We start from the raw sequence: 21,101 nt of genomic DNA, 5'->3' as shown, positions 1-21,101 counted from the left end.
ATTCACATGGGACTTCGAACAATCCGTGATCACGTCACGATATAATATTGTGCGAATGACGCGCCATGTCATGCAAAAGACTTCCCTTTCGCATCTTATTCGAATCGTTTTAGATAGTTTTTATTATTTTTCATAATGTGATTTATAATATCATATTGCGCAATAAATCCATGCTTATTTTGTACGACATACGGTATATTCTTATCGATTCTACTTTATTAGGCGCATTAAGACACAAAAATTTATTACGTGGTTTTATTCTAATATATTTTAAAATGTGTTTGTAAATGCGTGTAATTTTAAAACGATGAAGTTTTTAAGAAAAAATGAAAAACTGTTCTTACAATATTTATATGTACGAGTATATGAGGTAATAAGATCCATAGATTCCGCTTCCAACAACTTTAACTGTTTGCAATGCAAATCGTATAAGTATGAAAAGCTTCCCGGTCAACACACATTTGATTCACAAATTTAGAAGTTTGTTAACATCCATTGTTATACATATATGTGTTGAAGTATATTCAAATCTTGATAACTTTGAATCTAATAAGAATTAGAAATTAAAATTTATCTACATACTCTCTGTCAACAGCAGCAATTCTGTCGCAGATGAAAACCTCTATAATTATAAGAATTTCTTTATTTTTGAAACTTAATAAAGTTCTTTGCATTAATGTAATTTTCAGCGGTATAATTTATTTAATCTCGATTTTTACTTTGATCATAGGATTAATGATGAATGAGCATTGATTGCTGACCACTGAATAGTTAACAAACATATATGTGATTCGAGTTCCACGGTTTCTGAACATTTATTATGAAACACTTAATTCGTTCACTGGAATAAAGAATAAAGAGAAAAGCGTAGTTGCTGAATGTTTTACTGGAAAAACAAGTCAACAAATTTGTCTGGTTGTTCTGAAGAAATTGCGAAGTTATTCAAGTTGTCTTTTTAAAAAATACGTAGGTATCTGCGTCAAATATAAAACTGTCTTTCGCCACGTTTCCCTAAATCGTCGAGTTATCGAACGATGAAATAGCGAATTTTCATAAAAATATTATTTTTACGAATGGAAGGCGAATCAAATAAGATGACTATGTTGAAAGGTGTTTAAAGAAAATAAACGACTCGATCGAGTCTTTGGTTTATACAAGAATCGCAAGATATACTGGGAGAGACATGTCTAAGAAAGCACCTTGTGGCATTTCGCAAAGTGATTTCCACTTCAGAATACGTCGCATTAAGCGAAGAGATCGGCCTGATTTCTCTACTACTGTCTCTTATCCGCAAACTTGGAGAACGGACGTTATTCCAAAACGTCTACGTAAGTTATTATCCTTTAGTAAACGGACGTATCGCTCTGGTGATATACGTCGATATGTACGTAACGCGTAGCATCTCTCCAACTTCTCATCTTGGCAATTAATTTAGTATCGCATAGACTGTATCAAATTGCAACCAGACAGTCTCTCTATCCGTGATTCCTAGTCTTCGGTCGTAAATCATCACTCCTGCCGTGTGGGACTTCCGCATGTCATGCGCCTATCGCAAATACCGGTGTCAAGGGAATTTCCTATTAGACTATCGATCGACCGTGCAACCGGCTGAACGGTGTCGAGCTGCTTCTTCTTCCGTTTGACACTCGCGGATCTCGCCGGGATATCGGGCGTGCGCACGCAAGCACGGTGCGATGCAACCGTGCAACGAAACAGAACGTCGAACATCCATTTAAACTCGCCGTTAATATTATTCCGCGACAAGAATGGAATGCTGATTGATTTACGATTTATATGTACGGAGCATGACCCGGGGAAACATAAATTAATCAGAATAGCTTTTTATGCTTATCATCGGACAATGAAATTTCTCGGGGCAGAAGAACGTCGACTTGCATACACTTTGTTATACATTAATCTTGACAAGCGGGCCATAAATCACTCTGTACTTCAAACTTTGCGCTACTCCATCGTTGTTCGCAGAAAGGCCACCGTTGGCAAAGTACGACGACTTTGTTTGCAGATGCGCCGGTGTGCAAGGAGGGCAAGAGCGAAGTGGTGGTTGGCGCTTTGAAACAGGAGACCGTGTCGTTAGTGTGTTCCGTGGAGAGCCATCCGGCGCCATTGACTTTCCATTGGACATTCAATAATTCCGGCGAGCTCGTTGAGGTACCACACTCGCGTTACTCCCACGTATCGGCGCCCGGCGCGCCAGACAGCCTGAAAGAGTATCAGCAGTTTCACGGGTACAGACTGAACTACACACCGGCCACGGAAATGGATTACGGTACGGTGGCATGCTGGGCGAGCAACCAGGTTGGCAAGCAACGAACACCTTGCCTTTTTCAGGCAAGTACTTTTCCACCTGTACCTTTTCGCTTCTTTACGTTTCAGCGACTTGCGCGGTTTCCGTCCGTGCGATTCAGAATTTCGAGCTTTTAGCTTAACGCGCGAGCATACGAAGTACATTCGTGCGCATAGATTAATCGCTTCCATTGAAATATAGAAGGTGATCCTCTTTTCGTTGTCGTACTCTATTATAATAACATATTCTTCGTCACTCTAAAGTGATGAGGTAAAGATTTTATTTTAAATACAACTGTCGATACATTAGTCACTTCTGTGTAATCAATGATTAAAAACGAGAAGTTCCTCGTCAGGTAGATTTGTGAATAAAAAAGATAGTATAAAGTCATATTCTTGAAATAATCTTTATATTGATTTCAATAGATGTTTAATTTATGACTTAGTTACAAAAATGTAAATTGTTGAAAATATCGGAAAAAAGAATGATTATTTTCAGTTGTTCTACTAAAAAAAGTTTACATTCAAATTTATTAAATAATTTATTAACAAAATGAATTTTTTTTTATGTGATAGATTCAATGTGTCATTCTGAATATTTGGACTCTTAGGATTTGTAGATGACATAAAATTATTAAACTCGGTGTTGCTTTCGCGAAATTTCTAGAGCATGCGATGTAATTGGAAATACAATATGTCAACACATGGAAAAAATGGACATATTTAAAACTTTGTTTAAAAAAGGAGACATACACATTTGTTTCATGATGGATATTACATATTAAATAAAATATTTCGATCGTACGTATATAAAGCTTTTCCAATCTTTGTACAAATTTTATTCTGGTTTGTAGAATCTCGTATAAAATCCTGTATAAATCTCTATTTTCTTCGACAAATATTTTTTTTATTAATATAGCTTATGAATTACTCCTGACATCAAAGTTTCTGTCAAATATATTCTCGAGCGCACTCTAGGGGAACATTTTTTGCATAATCTTTTTTTTTTCATACATTATTTTATGCGCGAGAAATATGTAACTCATGTCAGGTTGCTTAGTATACTATAAAAAGAAATTCTATTAGTATTCTTGAAAATCTCATGAAAAATAGTATTTTATCGTTAATTGTAATATAGGATTTTATCTCCGTCCGATATCGAGAGATCTTCTTGATAGGATTGAAACACGGCGTTCTCCCGATCATTACGTCGGTCACGATTCTTAGCCGTATCGATATATTCGATCTAAAAGTGGTTTAAATCATCCGCATATACTGCATGCCTGAAATATTCCAGTATTTACACGACGTGCGTCATGTTGCTAGCTATTTCCTTCATAAATTTCATGCATTGTATACTCCGGCATCACTATGCTCCATACATTTTCATTTTGATCGATCGACGGCATCTACAAAGAATGCGGGGGGGGGGGTTGCCTTCTTTGACGATACAAACTGTGCTCGTATTTGACATGCATATGAGTCCCCGAACGTGTGTAAAGTCGTTTACTGCCGTTGCTCGAAAGATCGATCGCCCTTTCCCTATTGTGAAAATTGCGATGTAGAGGAATGCACGATGTAAACATAGCGGTTAAACTATATTGTTAAACTATGCAGTTGTGTGCAGTAGTATTATGTGGAAGCAGTATTAAGAGCGTACTGCTTGGCCTAGGCTTCTTTTTACGGGGCAAGAAATTGAACTCCGCATCATTTGTAAATGCGATAAAGCGTATTGATCGATCAATACAAATATATTTTATCTCCGGTCTGCTTGTTTCAGGTTATAGCCGCGGGTCGCCCGTACGCTCTTCACAATTGCAGTGCCACGGAGATGTCAGCTCCTCTGGATATGGAGGAGCTTGGCACGAAATCGGGAACGGGGCTGGTAGTCCGGTGCCTGGAGGGCTACGACGGAGGTCTTCCGATATACAGTTATCAGCTGGTCGTGTCTGATGAAGACGGAGGTCCGATTCTCCTAAATAAAACCGTACCGGCGGGTCCCAACGGGCCGACTTTCGAAGTCGCGGGACTAACGACGGGAAGAAGCTATCGACTTTTTCTCTACGCGATTAATGCGAAGGGAAGGAGCGAGCCTGCCATACTCGAGCCGGTAACCCTGAAGGGTGTCGCTATGTACACGACTGGTGAGTACCTTCAGCTTTCTGAGTCTACTTTTGTATCGACGAGACAATCTTGAGACAATCTCTTTTGCTTTTCTTAGTATGTATATATATACACTGGAATTTATATTAGTATCTTAAAATTAAAAGATCTCATTTTTTAATTTTGAACAAATACTGACTGCAAGAAAATAGAGATACAAAAGTTCTAGCTTCAGCTTAGAACTTTCCAGTGAAGGCAGCCGTATAAGACTGTTTAAAATTTCGATAATCATATAAATGTAACTATTTATCTCAAGAATATCGGTGTAGGAAAGCTACGAGAAGTTTCCTCGTTAGCGAAGATGATTATTCTCGTATTACGTGCAAGCAGGGAAGGAGAATGATCTTAAGAACGTCTCCGAGTAAGTCGTAAACGAATCATAAGCGCAATTTGGTTGACTTATAAAGTTACTGGATAAGGAAACCTGTAGTAAATTCGCGCTGTTAGCATCACACAAAGTTCTTTACGATATGCTCTACATTATATTTAAATTTCTTATATTATGCAAAGTAACGATCGAGAGAGAACTTATGGCTCGTTAATTGTCTCGCTTCCACATTGTGCGGAACGGATAGGACTTCGAAGTACCCTTGCAAATGAAATATTCACTTTTCGTGCGAAGTCGAGTTTTCGCTAACTGCGGGGAATAAAAAAAGAGTGATTGCATTGTATTCATCAGGCCGGCGACCAAACCAGTTTCCTTTCTCGACTTCCTGCATTTACGCGCCGATCGTCGGTCGCTGCAGCAATAACAATCGCGCTATATTTTTCTCGTTGGGTCTTGTTGAAAACCGAGCGGAGCGGACGTGCCCTCTGAAAAATGACGCGGCCCCACCGGAAAAAACGCTGAATTTCGCTTTTGACGGTCCATTAGCGTGCGTTCGGACGGGTGTGGTTACGGCGTGCGCGGATAGCGTCTATTATATCCGATGATAGCCGTCGCGCAAGGACGGCGGATATGATCGCAATTTCACAAATACTGCGAACGGACGCGTCAGTATTGCAATTAGTCGGTTAACCGACCCCCGTAGTCTCCGCGCTGTTCTCGACGACAGGCTCACACTGTGGTCGGCGATGTTGTGAGCCAGGATGTGAGGAACGGGAGGTAGAACGGGTGGTCTACCACCCGGATGGAGGTGGAAGCGACCAGTGCCAGTAGGAGAGTTTGTAATGCTGAACGCAGCACAACGCAACCGCAGGTATCGGGCTCTGCGGACCTTGCAATTAACAAAACAGATTACTCTCAATCAACGAACACCTATACCCGCTCCGGCGCACGGGACGTGACAGTTTCACTGGCTTTCTGCGACTCCCCATGTGACTCCATGGGGAAATAGCAAACAGCGTGTGTCCTGCGTTGATTTGAGTTGCGGTCAGTTGGCTTCTTCCCTTGACCTAAATCGAAGAAATTCGAGGTAACGAAAGAAAACAGAAAAAAAAATTCATTAAATCTGAGGGGCACGACGTACGCGCTGTCAGGATATTTATTTTTATAAGGTTACGAAAATCATGTTACGTATTTGTACATAAAAAGACATTGAGTGTATGATAAAACAAAAAGGCAGCTTTGTTTTTTCATTAAATTTTTATCAATTAGATAATAAATTCATAATTCAGAGGAATATTATCTTCTACGTAGTCTTATACATTGAATCGGATTATTGAAAAGTCTATCGAGTTTATCCTACGATCGATCGAAACTGACAAATTAGAGAACGTATGCCAAAAAGTTCAATATACATATTTATTCTCTAATAAATTTATTTATCAGAGAGAATACTTATTCTCGCGTTGTCAGTAAAGCTTTCTGCTTTCACGGAACAGCAAAGGGGAAACGTTCCTTGACGTCTCGGCACATTTTCTTGTAATATTGGTGGCGTTAAACCATGTTGCAAACTTGAAAGGCATCAAACTCAAAGAACTTATCGTCCGAGCGTCTGTTCGTGCTGTCGCTCGTCGACACGAAAAAGCCAAAACGCAAGAACGTAATCGTCGGCTTGATCGATGTGCTGCAGACTGCATTACATACCAAAAATTGCTGGAAGGTTGGCGTGCTCGAATTTAGCTGCAGCGAACGGAAGCTAAGCTTCCGCCGCTTTAATACGCAAAAGTAAAAGGTTGCTGCGTGCTTTCTTGTTTCGGCAAATATTTCCAAGCCAGGGCCAACAAATCCAACAAGTCTTTCGCGCGCGAGCGGAGCCAATGCACGAACGATCGGGAAGTATAACATTTGCACAAGCATCCCAGTTGGCTGACGGCACCTCGATCATTCCTTTTCCATTCTGAGCAATGCTCGATTATAATGGACTCTATCCGTGCGGCTCCGGCAACGTAATAGAAAGTCATTTGGTAACATACGGTCGCGGGTCAACACGGGGTTAATTCAGTTTACCACCGATTTCCAACGCCACCAACCACCGTAGTCCCACCACCGCCCCGCATCTTCGTGTTTCCTCCCGCGCCCTCCCCCTCGTCGTCGTCCTTCACCGCCGGGTCCAACCCTCTTCACTCTCTCCTTCCTTCCTTCCTTCCTTCTTCGTTAATTCCGACACGCCTGACTTTGCACTCTGGCTCTCTGTGTGCGAGGGTGGCGAGGTGCAAATATTGATTTGACGACCGTAACCTCGCGGCGCGCTGATTTGCCCGAATGGCGGCCTGTCTACGAACCATCGAAGCCAATTTGTGGGCTCTTTGTATTGTCCCCGTCTAGCATTGTCCTATAAAGAGCCGCAGGCCGTCCGTCGTCCGTTGGCGACAGAAGGCACTGCGCCAGTTTTTGTGCTGCGTTTTTAACATCTGCGTCTGTTTATTCTAATCCTCGAAATCAATATTTTACATTACTCCTTCGTAGCAATCACGACGCGCATACTTATCTCTATAGATAAAATAATATAAATATTTAAATAAATTACTTGTGTCTATATGCGTAAACAGAAAACATTTGAAAATCTTTTATTAAAGCTCGGTAAAGTTTGATATTAGAATGGAGTAGATGTATAACCGTATATAATTTATGTCCCGTACACAGAGAATGGAGATTTGCACTTTGCACTTCTCGCTTATCACGTTCTGAAACAAATACTTCCCTTTTCCTTTACTCCAACAAACCATTGCGGTTCGCGCGGAGATCTTCCACTGAAATGTTTTTGCGTATCTTACCGGTACGTCCTGTAAGGAACAAGAAGTGGCCGCGAACGAACGAGACACTAGTCGGTAACGATACCGACACGCCGAGAAGAAGATATGATTCAAGTCGAGAAGTTCCTCTCGCCACTGCGCGAGAACGAGAAAAACGGTAACTCAGCGCGGCACGCCACGGTGGCGCAAGAAAACGAGCACGAGGAATAAAAGCGGTAAAGGCAAGTCGGCGTAGCTAAGACAAGTGGGAAGAAAATTGTGTAGTGGCCTCTTACCGCCACCCCACCGTTTCGTAATCTCTCATTGAACGGATACCGGTTGATCCATTAGTAAAATTAAGCGGATGACGAATATCCTTTCTCCTTCCGTGCGGTAGCGTATTCTCGACTTGTCGACCCGCGCCGGTTTTCTACGAAATAAAAAATAGCGGTAGAAGAGGAGATATCTCTTCTTTTACCACTATCTTCAGACACGGTGCGTTAACGTAGCACCGTGAGAGAAGAGGCAGCGACGGCGGAAAGGCGGAGGAAAAACAGGAGCCAGAAACGAGATACCGAGGTTGGGAGGGTAAGGATACTTGGGTTGCTAGGGGCGATCCCCCCCCCCCCCCCGTCTGAATATTCTTGTTGGAAACTCCATTCGCATATAAGTCACGTAACTCACCGAAAAGGATTTTAGGATTTTAGGATTAATCCTAAAAGTTTTGTATCAAGCGAAGGCCGCGATAAACATCGCGATACTTTATGCGTTGTTATTATAAATGATAAAGAAGTTAAGCTTTCCTCGTTTATATTCGACACCGGGGATCCTTAAATATAGACGTTTGAGAGGAAAACGAACGTAATTATCCCGGAAAAAGGGAAAACTTTTGCAACATTCAGCTTTCGTTAACGAGGAAAGGGAATATCCCCGAAATCATCATTCTTTCCGAGGATCGATCGCTTCTCTAACTCCAAGGTTTTCAAGGTCCGAGAGTTTTGGCACTCTTACGTGTGGTAGAGTCGGTTGTTTGGCCCCGGGGTCTGCCACGTGGACGGTTTCAGAATGCAATTCTTGCGAAATTGGTTTCGCGTTTCCACGGAATTGCTTCAATTTGGGATGAATTACCTTACTCGATCCGAAAAACGACTCACTCGCGCCCCGTCGCTCTGGCCTTTCACTCGCGGAAAATTTCCACCATGAAAATCCGTATCCGTAACTCTGTCTACGTCACGGTATCCCTCACCGAATGCAGTCTGATTTTCTCATGATTTCGCGCGTCTCGTTTCGTTCTCTCAATGGTTCTCGGTACCGTCGGATAAGAAGATGACGAGGAGGAAAGAGGCGGTGATATGCTGGTACTTGGGATCAAAGCGATTCGATTTATCGTACTACGATTGACATTGTTTTCATAGAACGCGCAACAGGCCGTACATCTTCGCGAAAGATACGAGATCTACCGACAAGATGAACGGGAACGTCAATATTAACTCTTTCCCCGCTCGCTACAGCGAGCCGAAATACGTCGATGCTTATGCAGCGGATTGTTGGCAGGTGATATTTCACAACGCCGCTAGCAAGTTGTTTCCGCGACACCGCGAGCGTGTTCGAAATTTGACAGCGTGTGTAATATATTTCGCAATACAGCTGTGCGTTTTTGCAAATATCTTCGGGACGTTTCCAATTTCAGTTAAATATACCAAAGATTCCAAAAAAAAATAGCATCTTTTTTTAGTTATAGTAAAAACACGTTCATTAATCGCATCAGAGATAATTCTCAATTGTTAACAATGTGTGCTTGTGTGATGATCAGATTATTTAAATGCGATCTCGTTAAACAACGAAATGATAAGAAACGCCGTAATGGAACGTCAGGGAAACACAGGCCAGTGCAAGTTTACAAGTTGTTTAATTTTTTTCCCATTATACGCCGGCACTTTAGCGTTATTTCAAAAATTTCTTTTCACGCTGCTGTAATATACTCAGGCAAGAATTTTAAGTGGTGCCGTTCACCTTTATCAACAAAAGAGGAGACAGTTCCTTATAGCGTCAGATGTCAGCTAATAATATCTGAATTCAAAGCGCTTGCGAGAGAGTTTGCTTTCTCTGGCAGTCCGCTGACAGATTTTTTGAATGACCGGTAGCACCGTTGCTTAACACGGGGGGACCCTGCACAACAACGTCGAGTGGCTCAAAGAATTCCTCCTGACGCGTTCTCAGCGTCGTCGAGTCCGCCTCTGCCTTATTTACGCAGGTAAGACAAAGTGCATAGTCAACACAACGCGCGGCGAAAGAGCGGCTTGAGTGCATTAAAATCCTGTTTAAGGCAAACAATTGCGCGCGCAAGAGGTGCACACGCGCGTACTCCCTCTCTCTTTTATCCTTCAACCGTGATACGAGTCGTTATAATAATTACGTTAAGTCTACGCGCGGAAGATCAATATTTTTCACAAAGTTTCAGAGTACACTCCTCGCGTTGGAATCGTTTTTCTCAACAACGTTCCTTTCTCACGTCAGCGGCAATTGCATTTTATTCTAATTGCTATCAATTGCTTTTATCACTGTTGCAACAGCGCTGAATTTTTTTCGTTCAAAGAAAGTCAAACGGAAAAAAGTTATTGTAACTTGTGCCACTTGTGAAGGAACAAGATGTAACTCAAGTGATATCGACCGTCGTTGATCCCTTCGTTCTCGCAATTATACCCGCTTTTAGAATTTTCCGCCACGATCGGGCAGCTATACCCCGCTAGATACATCAGCCCTGCAATTTCACACTGGAAAAAGTTTAATTACTCCCGGTGCCGGGGACATATCCTGGTGTAAACATACTGTCGCGTTGGTTATACAAGCGAGAGACTCGGCTCTCGACTAAATTCTCTCATGAAGGGAACGCAGCAAAGCCGAGACGTAATGTCCGCATTCACTTGGTCGCCGGATGTCGTTCCGCTTGCTCTCTCTTCCTCTCTTTATATCTCTCCCTCTCTCTCTCTCTCCCCGCCTTTGGTTTTTTATTTTATTTTATTCTCAGTCCGCGAGACGGAGTTTAAATTGGTCCGCTTTCCGCCGGCAATCAAAGTCTAATCAAACTTTAACGAGTATCACGAATGCTCCCTGGGTACCCGTCAAGCCGAGAATTCCAACTATCTCTGTCTTCCGCAGGACTGCGGATAACAGCGGATTTACGGCTCTTTTAAAAATTTCAACAGCGCCGACGGTAGCCGATCTAAGGAGCGACACATTGGGATTAAACGTGACAAGCCGCTTCTTCTTGTTGAACGTTCCTTGTACACGAAGTTGGAGTTTCTCGCGTCGGTTCGCACGCATTTTTTCGACTTATTTCGATCAACGACTCAATGACTTTTTCTTTCTACCTGGCTGCCCGATCAGTTCCGAACCGTTATCGCATATTAACCGAGCGGAAACACTACCCAGGTTTTACTACCGACAGCTCGGAGAGCACAAGGAGCAATCTATCAATTTCTTATTAACAAACTTCGGTCGTTATGCCCGCGAGATGAAATTTTATGTATTTAATGCCGTGCGTCTTAAACGTCTTTTTTCAGCAAACCCTTAAGAAGCGCCTCTCTTAGGTGCATATCCTCTCGCTCGATAATATTTGCATAATGGACTTTCGCAGAGAATTTATTCGCTTGCAATTTACGCAAGCACGCGATGCTTTTGATGAATATACTGTTCAAGACTAAATTTCAAATACGCATTTATTTATTTATACGAACAGTTAAAATCGAAATGCATGCTCAATTCGAAGTGCATACCTACAGTAATATTGCGTGTAACTGATCATTCAATCTAAACGTATTTGTTATATTGTATTTAAACATATTGCAATGAAAAATTGAATAATAAATAGCGAATAGTCGCCGAATTAAATATAATTGTACGAGAAGTTATTCAAAATGTTAACACACTGAAAAAAGGTATATTTTCATTCTCTTATTTTCTTCATTCCTTTAATGTAATTTTGCATTCCACGTCCGCGTGAAAATAAAAGGTCTTAAATCCCGGCTAATAATAATCCTAGATTTCGCTGTTTCTCGGTGCGGCACGCAATATTCATGCGGAACTGTCGTTAACTGAGCGTAAGATACGTAAAATAGAATTTGCTCGAACAGAAGCATTAATTTACCGAGTGAATGCATAGTACATGCCATTCCCTTTATGCGCGTAATCGTGTAACGATTATGAAATTAACTTCAAGAACAAATATGGTTAGAATATAATTACCTACATAAAGCGCATTTCAATCCGATGTCCACATTGTATCACAAAATGAGAAAAAATATTTTAATTATTCCCATATAAATTCTTTAAAGAATTAAAGCGCCATTCTTCCAAGAATAGCGTAAAATGGCTAAATAGAGACTGTGATGATTAATCGCTAAAAATTGTTGTAGTTTATTCTCTTCGTCTAAAATATTTTAGTGCTCGATATTTGATACATATATTATAAATACACATACACACACACACACACACACATTTTTCACAAATATTCTTATACGTATATAATGTATAAAAATATGTATATTAGGATAACCGCGAAAGAGAGCATATTATGCCTCTTTTAACTGCAACCGCAAACAATAAACTGGGAAAATAAGAAAGCCTCAAGGCTGTAATTTAAACATGCAGCCTAGGAGCGATCTCATTTACACCGTTCATTTCTTTGAGATTCTCAATAGGCCGCGGTCTTCCAGCGCTAAACGAGCTTCAAAAGGCGCATCGTGGCCGTCTTTTCGTGTTTTTAACTGAGCTGCAAGCTCGTCGCTTCAGAAATTACCGCTCATTTAAGCTTTAGTTACCGCGGGCAATGTAACGGTAAAGTGCGGAACTTGTATTTGCAATGTCCGCCATTATTAAGGAGACTGCTGCTGCAGCGGTGTAAAATAACAATATATATTTTGTATGTTCCATGAATGACGTACGTTATGCGCTCTCCGATATTTTTTTTCAATTACAATTTTAAATTATTGTATTTGTTATTCTGCTGTATTGCATATCTAAACAGATCGAAAACCAACTCTCGCTCCGCGCTAAAAGCATTCGTTTGCAATGGTAGCTTATAAAGCACGATTTCAGCTTAAAAAAATTCAAGCAAAATGATTGCGACGCGTAAGGGAATACGAGGAAATGCGGAGTCGACAGGACATAGATTCCGATGCTCACGTATACGAGCCGGTTTATATTTAGGGGTGACACGAGCTGGCTAGCGAGTGATAACTCAGAGGAAGGATGGACTTGCGCGAACGTCCTTGTAGGAAGGGATAGTTTTACGGGTATACGCGAGCGGCAGGGTGTGTGTTAATTGATGTAATTATATCCTCCTTGCGGCGAGATAAGCAAACGGAGAGACACGCATACACGTGTACGCGGAAAACGGCAGGTCAGCAGGATGTAGGTATTCATATATGTGCGATATATTGCGCCGATGTGACAGGACATTTATGTAGAGGGGTTGAACTGTAATCGAGCTCTGTAATGGACTTTCATTAATTATTATCGTGCTTATTAAGCCGGACACCTGATGACGCTTATTTTCTTGATGATCAGTTACGATGGCAAAAAAAGAGAAGGGAGAGACAAGATACAGAAGGATACTATCTGCGTTCTCTTATCTGATTGTGAATAGAATTATTGAATATGCGGATGGTTCCGCAACTGTATTTGAAAGCAAAATAGTGCAATTGTTTTGTTACTAATAAATAATTTCCCCGAGGAAAATAAACACCACATAAATATCACGTAATTGTGAATTATTCGAAATATTAAAAGGAGAGGAAACCATTCATGCAATAGAGTTAGTTGGAACAAACAGAGTTTTATAATCACCATTGCATTGTATCGTGATGCTCAGGTAAATCATTAATACACCGATTTATTAAATAATTCCAGCTTCTTTTTGTTCACGCGTTTTCGCGAAATTTGATCTTAATTATAATTTTATAATTTATTGCGTCGTTGTGTCACCGAAATAATAAAAAACATTAAAGTGCAAGATTTTAATTGGCAGTAAACATTTTTATGTTGCATTCAGATTGGCCATGCCGTAGAATTCTAATCAATAAATATTGCAGTTAGCAATGTAAATAGCTGTACTGTGCTCCAAAAAATATCTTACTACAGATAATTTTAAGATGTCTTTTCAGAATTTTAAAGATGTGTTCAAGACGTCTTTCGATAAAGTCTTAAAGACCTTTTTTAGACACGCGTGTTATCTGAGAAACTGTCGCGTCGAGCAGCGTAACAGGCTTTTTCTGGCGCAACTCAAAAGCTCTAGCGATCGCGCCACTTTGTGACGTTATCACAAAGGAGGTTTAGCTCTTACAATCAGGCCACTTTCAGGGTAGCGCTTTGCGATATATGTGTACCAAGACGGTGCGCCCGTTCAACGATCCCTTTTCGATCTATCGCTGTACGTTACTTTTTGTTCAGGGCGGTGTCACGCGTCGGTAGTAGGGAAACATTGAACCGCTCCCTTTTTGATACCTTCATTCACCTAGACAAAAGGGAAAGGCTTGAATTACAAAATACAAAACAAGTACGCCTGGCGAAGTCATTTAGTAGCTGGGAAAACGTGCACAACATTTACCGCGATTCCCGGATTCCGTTCACGAATTTGCTGCCGACGATCGACGAGTTGCGCCACGCAATCTGTGTGGGTAATCGAAAAGTACGAAGGGCCAATCGCACCTCTTAGCCGTATCGCCATTTCTTTCTTTCCTTTCATCGACACGACGACGTTGAGATGTCGTTAAGAGAGCGAGCGATGAAAGAAAAGTTACTTATAGCGCTTCCTGCTTTACGAATTGCGAAGTTCTATTCCGCGTTCGATAGAACGTTAGGATTGGGGAAAAGCGGGGTGGATTGCGTTATATACTAGCGAGGGAATAGGAATATCTCTCCGGAGAGATCGATAGAAGTTCCAGTTGATCGAGCATTTTGCATCGACTGTCGCGGCAGGCAACACCGATGCATCGATGCTGAATCCGTTGTTGCTGGGCTTGGCAGCCATGGCGACGCTTTTGGCCCTGGCCGTTGCTGGAATCCTGGCGGCGCTCTACCGGAAGCACTCCACCGGCCGACCCGGAAGTCCAAAGCACGCTCCCATCGTATGCGAGCCGCCTAATGCAGGTGCAACCACCCCGGTGCACCCTCAGACCAAGCAGGCGGTCGATGACATCGATCCAGATATCATACCCAACGAGTATGGTGAGTCCGTCAGCATTCCGATGTGGAAAAGAATTGCACGAAGCGAGTGTTTATTGGTGGCTCTTTTTTATATCGATGAGAAACTAACTGATCTGTCGCATATGCATTGTCTTTCAATTGTATCGAGAACACACATACCGCGAAAAACGAGTAAAGGAGCACGATAAAAATGACATCTTCGGTTTTCTTTCCAAGGAGATATGAAATTACTAGACAAAAAATGTTCTAGATATATAAATAATTTCAATGAAAAAGATATAAAAATGTCCAGTTTTCATTGAACTTTAATTACAAGACGAAACATACTTTTCATTCAAAACGCTGATATAGAAAGATAAATACATTCTATTCTATACGAAGATATATAAAGATAAATATATTTCATTTCAATTATTCGTCTACAAGTATATATTTTTATTTAAAGAAAATACATTTCTCAATCGTATTCTAAGAGAGGTAATTAATGATTGCAAGACTGTTAAATAATAAATTATGACTTTGTTCAGACTTTGGAACAAATTGATGCAATAATTTGAGCGATTAGCGATGGCGTGTTTAATATTAAATCGAATTAAAACTTGCTCCATTAAATTTGGAATCTAATATATATAATATATACCTAATATACCTATTTTCTCAATAAATTTATGTTACATTACCCATGAATTTCTTATACGTTGAATTGTATATTCTGTTAATCTTCGTGTATGTATGAATGTAACACGGTTAGAATATTAGCAAGCGATAGTCGATATTTTATAATTTATGTTCGACTTCGTTTCTAGATTACGTATGAAATTACAAATTTTCAGCATGATACCGATAATACCAATATTCAGCATGATACCAATAATTCAACCGAGCTTTTTGTATAATTAATGTTATAATTGTGTCAAATTAAAGACTGCATAAAATATTAACGAAAAAGGCAAATATATTACTCTTGAATGGATATGTATGTACCCTTGAAAGAACGCATTATGCATATTCTAAATCCGCGTTGAGCACAGACATAATAAAACCCTCTCATCTGATATAATTTTCCAAGTGTATAATAATAAACACGTAATATTAGTTTTTGTACTTATAGCAAGCGAGTCTATGAAACAAACTTCTCATTTAAATTCATTTCAACGCGATGTTACTTTTTCCATGAAAATACATTTTCCATTTGCGATATTAATACGCGAACTACGTCGCGGCGAGCGAGCTGCGTGAATAATGATAATGTCAGGAAATAAAGTTGGATTGAGATACTTAAAAATCGAGAGATCCCTCGTAAATTTCATCTTTCGTAATGAAAGTTTCATCGATAGAATAGCGCATATTCTTGCAGGATCTTATTGCAAATTCCACCTTTTTCGATGCAAAAAAAAAGAAAAAATTGAAAAAAGCCGTCATGAAGAATCAGTCGCGAAGCTTATGTTAGATTTTCGCATTTACAAGAGATACAGTACTCATAAAAAAATAACTGTTTCTTTCTCCTGATTTAATCGACTAAGCGGCTTAGTCGTTCGTTCTCTGCATGGCTTCCGTAAATCTGTCCGCAGAAAGAAGACCCCTAACGTACACCCCCGTCTATAAGACACCGCCACAACGAAAAAAGAAAGATCGCGCCACCGATGAGGACGTCTCGCCGGAGAAAAGGCCGATCGTTCAGCACGGTCTGGACCTGCCTCCGGATCCGATGTTGACCGACTGCCTGCCAACGCCTACCATAAATTATCCGCAAAATCACGTGTCTCAGCAAAGCGCTTACAATCATCCGCCCACGATGGCTGATTTCAAACAGATGGCGATGGACGCCTATAATCAGCGTAACAACCAAAACGTAAGTGATTGTGATAAAATATTGCATCTTATTTGTTATTTCCTGTTGTTAATCCGTAAATATCCCTACTATTTTCTTCGTCGAAGGAAAAATCAATGAGAGCTGCAATTTTTGAACAAAAATGTAATTATATTGAGTTGAACAAACTAATTCAATATGATTGACGACATTATAATCTTTCGCAATGTTACAAATAGCGTTTATTTAATATTTTACTTAAATTTTGGGACGAGAAAACTCTTCAATTTTTACGCTCAAATAAGCGAACGAGTAAACAACGAAATTAAAAATAGGTCGAACCACTATGTACGAGCGCATCAAATAAGCGCTGCATTTTTTATTTTGTAATATCTGATTGGATCTTCGTTAAAACATTGCGTCTAACTTCCGCAAAGCTAAGCCAGACAGGCTGTTTTAAATATTAGAAGCTTGAAGCAGAGTGATGGGAAGTTAGTCAAGAGGAGGAATCGGTTGCTTCAATATGCGGCAGTCTCTCACTTTAACTTTTCCAGTTTAGCAGGGTCTTGAGTTATCTGCGCTTTCGTAAGTTTAATTACGCCCAAGTTTTCTCGATAATTTGACGAGGCCAGTCCCAATGTACGTAACTCGTCTTCGTATTCGACTTCCGCTATTCTTTATCGGCGTTTGCTTTCTATTTAAGTGGCTGAATTAATTGTACCATATTAAATATGGGAAACAAAAATCTCATCAATCAGTAACTTCATCGATTTGTTAAACTAATAATTATACTAAAAAAGTAGTACAATATCCAAAATGATATTTATAATATTATTGAATAATAATAGCTTCATAAAATATATATTATAAGCCATTGTAATCATATAGCAGAAAGAATATAAAAGATATAGAATGACGTGTTTTTTAAGACCGTCTTATCGATAGATATACTTATGTGAATAACAGGACAGAATAAACACATTTGTTTTCACGCAATTCATTAATTTACTTAAAATATTTTTTTACGTGACATCGGCGAAAGGACTGAATGCAACATATTAAAATCTTTTGATGAATACGGTTTAATACCGGCTTAATATCTTTTTCGCGTATTGAAACGAGTGTGACTGCACAACGCATATGTCTTTCTCTTTTATTAATCAATGAAACAGTCTGATGAGTATCGGACGTGGTTCCTGCTTTCAGGTATATTACAGCCTTCAGAGGACGAGCAAAGGGCTCTCGTCGATGCCACAGAGGCCCGTTTCATCGTCGATCTCCGCGCAAGGCAAATTCCATCAACCTGAAGTGGTGACACGCTCGAATCGGATACAGGAGAGCTGTATATAAGTTCGGAGGGGGTTTCCCTGCGGGATCGACCTCGTGAGCTTCTAAGACGCCGCTGGCGATTATATTTACACGTGTAAATGTAACGAGTACAGGCGGGGGAGCAGCGTTATGTAGGGATCCGTGGATCCCCGAGACGCGAGCGCGAAGTCTAACGTGGTATCTTCCCATATAGTTGGTACACGAGTTTCGAACCACTCCGCGAAACACACTTAACGTTTACTGTACAAAACCGTAGAGAGGCTGATGGTGGTGTTCCAGATCGTATTGATGGGAACGCGGTCTCTCCTCGAGATTACGTTACGCCGATATGCCGTCGGGGACGGCGCCTACATTTTCATATATAATTTTGCGGGGGAGACGAGAGAGGCGAAACGAGACATTAGCGAGTTAGAGAGATACCCCGTACATGTCCAGAAATATTTCTTTACTGCCATACTGAGGTATAAACGATATATCGTAACGTACAAAGAGTCTAACCCCTAAAAGTAGTTAATGTCAATAACGAGGGAGAGATGAGGCTGGGTCAAAAGGGAGCTGAAGAAAACTTTAACGACGCTTTATACCTTATTCATACTTCCGTTTTCCAAGTCGGGTACAAAACGGCGTCTTTATATATGGACCTCAACGTACTAATTCTTTTGGAATTTTTACAACCTATCAAAACTACTTTCAAAGTAGAGTTGCCCTTACAGCAACTGTAAGGTAACACGATTGAGAACATCAAAGCTCATTCTCCAGCCTTATCCTCAAAAATACTAACGATATTAATGTGATCGTATTCGAAGCTCATCACTGCTCATGTTTTTCGTACGCAAAATTTTTATAACAACTCAGACAGAAAATAAAAATTCGTTCAAAAGACTTCGCCGAACTCAAGAGAATCTCTTAAGGAGCGACGTCTTCGTTCCCGATCACTGACGCGGCACTGACGAACGTGGATTTTACTGTTTATATATGGAACTAGTTTTTGTACAAAGATCTATTGTAAATAGACACGAGCCTGGCCCTAGAATTATAGTCACTAATGTCCGAATTTCATCCGTTACACGTTAAGTCGAGAGGTGTCCGATCGCGTAAGATAAAAACTCGATGGCATACGAATACGAATAAAGAGAATACGTTTCATCTGTTTTACACAAACTCATTTTCTTGTTTTTCCTTCCTTGACCTTACACCTTTCCTCTCCGTTAAGATCAAAGGACGCACGGCACGAGGAAGCAAAATTCCTACGGTACACACGTGAAACGAATTTATTCGCGCAACATATACATACTTGTGTGTCTTACGCTTCCATTACTCCTCATACTCTCCATTTCGAACGTGAAAGACATTTCTCTACGCTTGAGTGTAACAACGTGAGCGTACGTGCTATGCAACACGTACTTAATACGGAACATAACGACATTGATGCATATCTCAATTTTCTGTTGTATTTAATGACGTGCGAAGTATCAATTATTTTGCCATGCTATTGAAAAAGCTCAGCTTCTCTCTATTAGCGAATATTCACGAGCCACTTGATACCACTGTAAGAGAGTGCATGATTATAAGAATTGTATAATGAGATATCATTTTACTTTATTTGCATCCTCATTTCTCAGGTAAGTACCTATCACACTTCTAATACACCAACAGTGGCACGAGTAATTACGGAGGATAGCAGCCTTTAATAACGGCGGGAAATGCAAACGTTTAATGCCAGTCTCGGTATGCCCGAGACGCGTCGACATCGCAATATGGGGGAGAGGCGATATATTTGGCAAAAAGAAAATTACCACGGGCGAGACGTATCGCGCCATTTCCTCGAGATAAACGCGCCGCGCGAAATGGCTGAAGTGCTTTAAGGAAAACAGATCGTCGCGCCTCTCCATTAGCTTCGAAGAGAGCTGCAAAAGCGTCCTGACAGCTAGGTGAGCATCCTATTGGACGAAGAACAGTAATTCGAGCATTTCGGGGGAATACGGGGACGCGCTACAGTGTTTGCATACATTGTGCATTCTCGGTCTTGCTAACAAGGACTAACCCGGGTTGCCGTCGGAGTAACCTATTATTCTATGTGCCATCCGTGTCTCCAGGGCTGTTAAGACGACCTATTCCGCTCCTAACGCTGTCGTAGCTATCCCCCATCAGACTGTCACCCATTCCAGCTGCGAATTGCGAGACATAATTACGATTCACCCAGGCATCATAATCGAATGATATCGCAATACGTGCAGATGGAACGGTCAATGATCGCACATCGTGCCTCACGGTATTCACTCGGCTAATGCTGTGATTGAATCACAATCCACTATCTAGCCTACACTGTCTCCCTACAATATTGACAGGACATTAGTTTCATTTTGTCATTTCTTTTTTTATAAAATGCATTTCTCCCTTTCTTCGACGTAATGTCAGCTTGATCAATAAAATAACTTGTCAAGATGGATAGATATCAATTCCATTTATTTTCGTTTATAATCCTGTCTTTGCTATCAAGTTTGTAATATGTTCTGCCTGATATTGTAGAGGCAAAATGTCAAATGGTTTACGTGAATTTTTAATAGAAACTACTGGGAGTAAATTGTTCGTCATTCTTGCGCGAGGAAAAGGTGTCGCGCTATGATACAGTAAGTTTGAGAAGTAATCGAATCGCGAGGCAGCACGCTCAATTAGCCGCGGAAATCATTTTCGGCGGTAAGTCCGGCGGCACGATAATCCAGCGAAATGATTCTGCGGTTACCTAGTCGACTCCATTTTCTCGCCGCCGAAGATTCTATTGGCTGAGTTAAAAAAAAGAAAAATACACACGGAATAAACGGAAGAAATACATACAGCGATAGTATGCAAAGTGTAGAGGTTTATTAACAGGGGATCAGCAACATAAAACGAGTTCGCTATTTGTTTTTCTCCTTTTACCAATCCAGAAAAACTCGAGAGGAGAGAGTACATATCGTTTTCAAACATTAATAAATGATTCCTATCTAAAAAATTAAAACTTTTATTAAATATTTTGACTTCGTTACTTTTTCTACTGTCTATTTAAAAATATCAATTTATTAGATTAACATAATAAAAATTAACAAAAAATAAACAAAGATCAAAATAATCACAGTAGAATTTGCGTAAAAGTTTAAAATTTTTGTTGATATGTGATATAAATCCTGAA

At 40.4% G+C, this 21,101-nt stretch overlaps 1 protein-coding gene across 1 annotated transcript in view; it reads left to right on the top strand.

Moving 5' to 3' along the window:
- Positions 1-19,093, top strand: part of LOC139772512 (nephrin) — a 96,947-nt gene extending 77,854 nt beyond the window's left edge. The window contains exons 8-12 of the mRNA XM_071706244.1: positions 2,024-2,349; positions 4,085-4,448; positions 14,566-14,814; positions 16,365-16,645; positions 17,810-19,093. Coding sequence (XP_071562345.1) covers positions 2,024-2,349; positions 4,085-4,448; positions 14,566-14,814; positions 16,365-16,645; positions 17,810-17,953 — 1,364 coding nt within the window. The 3' untranslated portion in view covers positions 17,954-19,093. The remainder of the gene's footprint in view (positions 1-2,023; positions 2,350-4,084; positions 4,449-14,565; positions 14,815-16,364; positions 16,646-17,809) is intronic.
- The last annotated feature ends 2,008 nt before the right edge of the window (positions 19,094-21,101 follow it).

Source organism: Temnothorax nylanderi, unplaced genomic scaffold (assembly GCF_030848795.1).
Source record: "Temnothorax nylanderi isolate EJ_2023f unplaced genomic scaffold, tnyl_v1.0 TNYL_tig0050_pilon, whole genome shotgun sequence".
Taxonomy (NCBI): Eukaryota; Metazoa; Arthropoda; class Insecta; order Hymenoptera; family Formicidae; genus Temnothorax; species Temnothorax nylanderi.
This window is presented reverse-complemented; position numbering and strand designations above follow the sequence as displayed.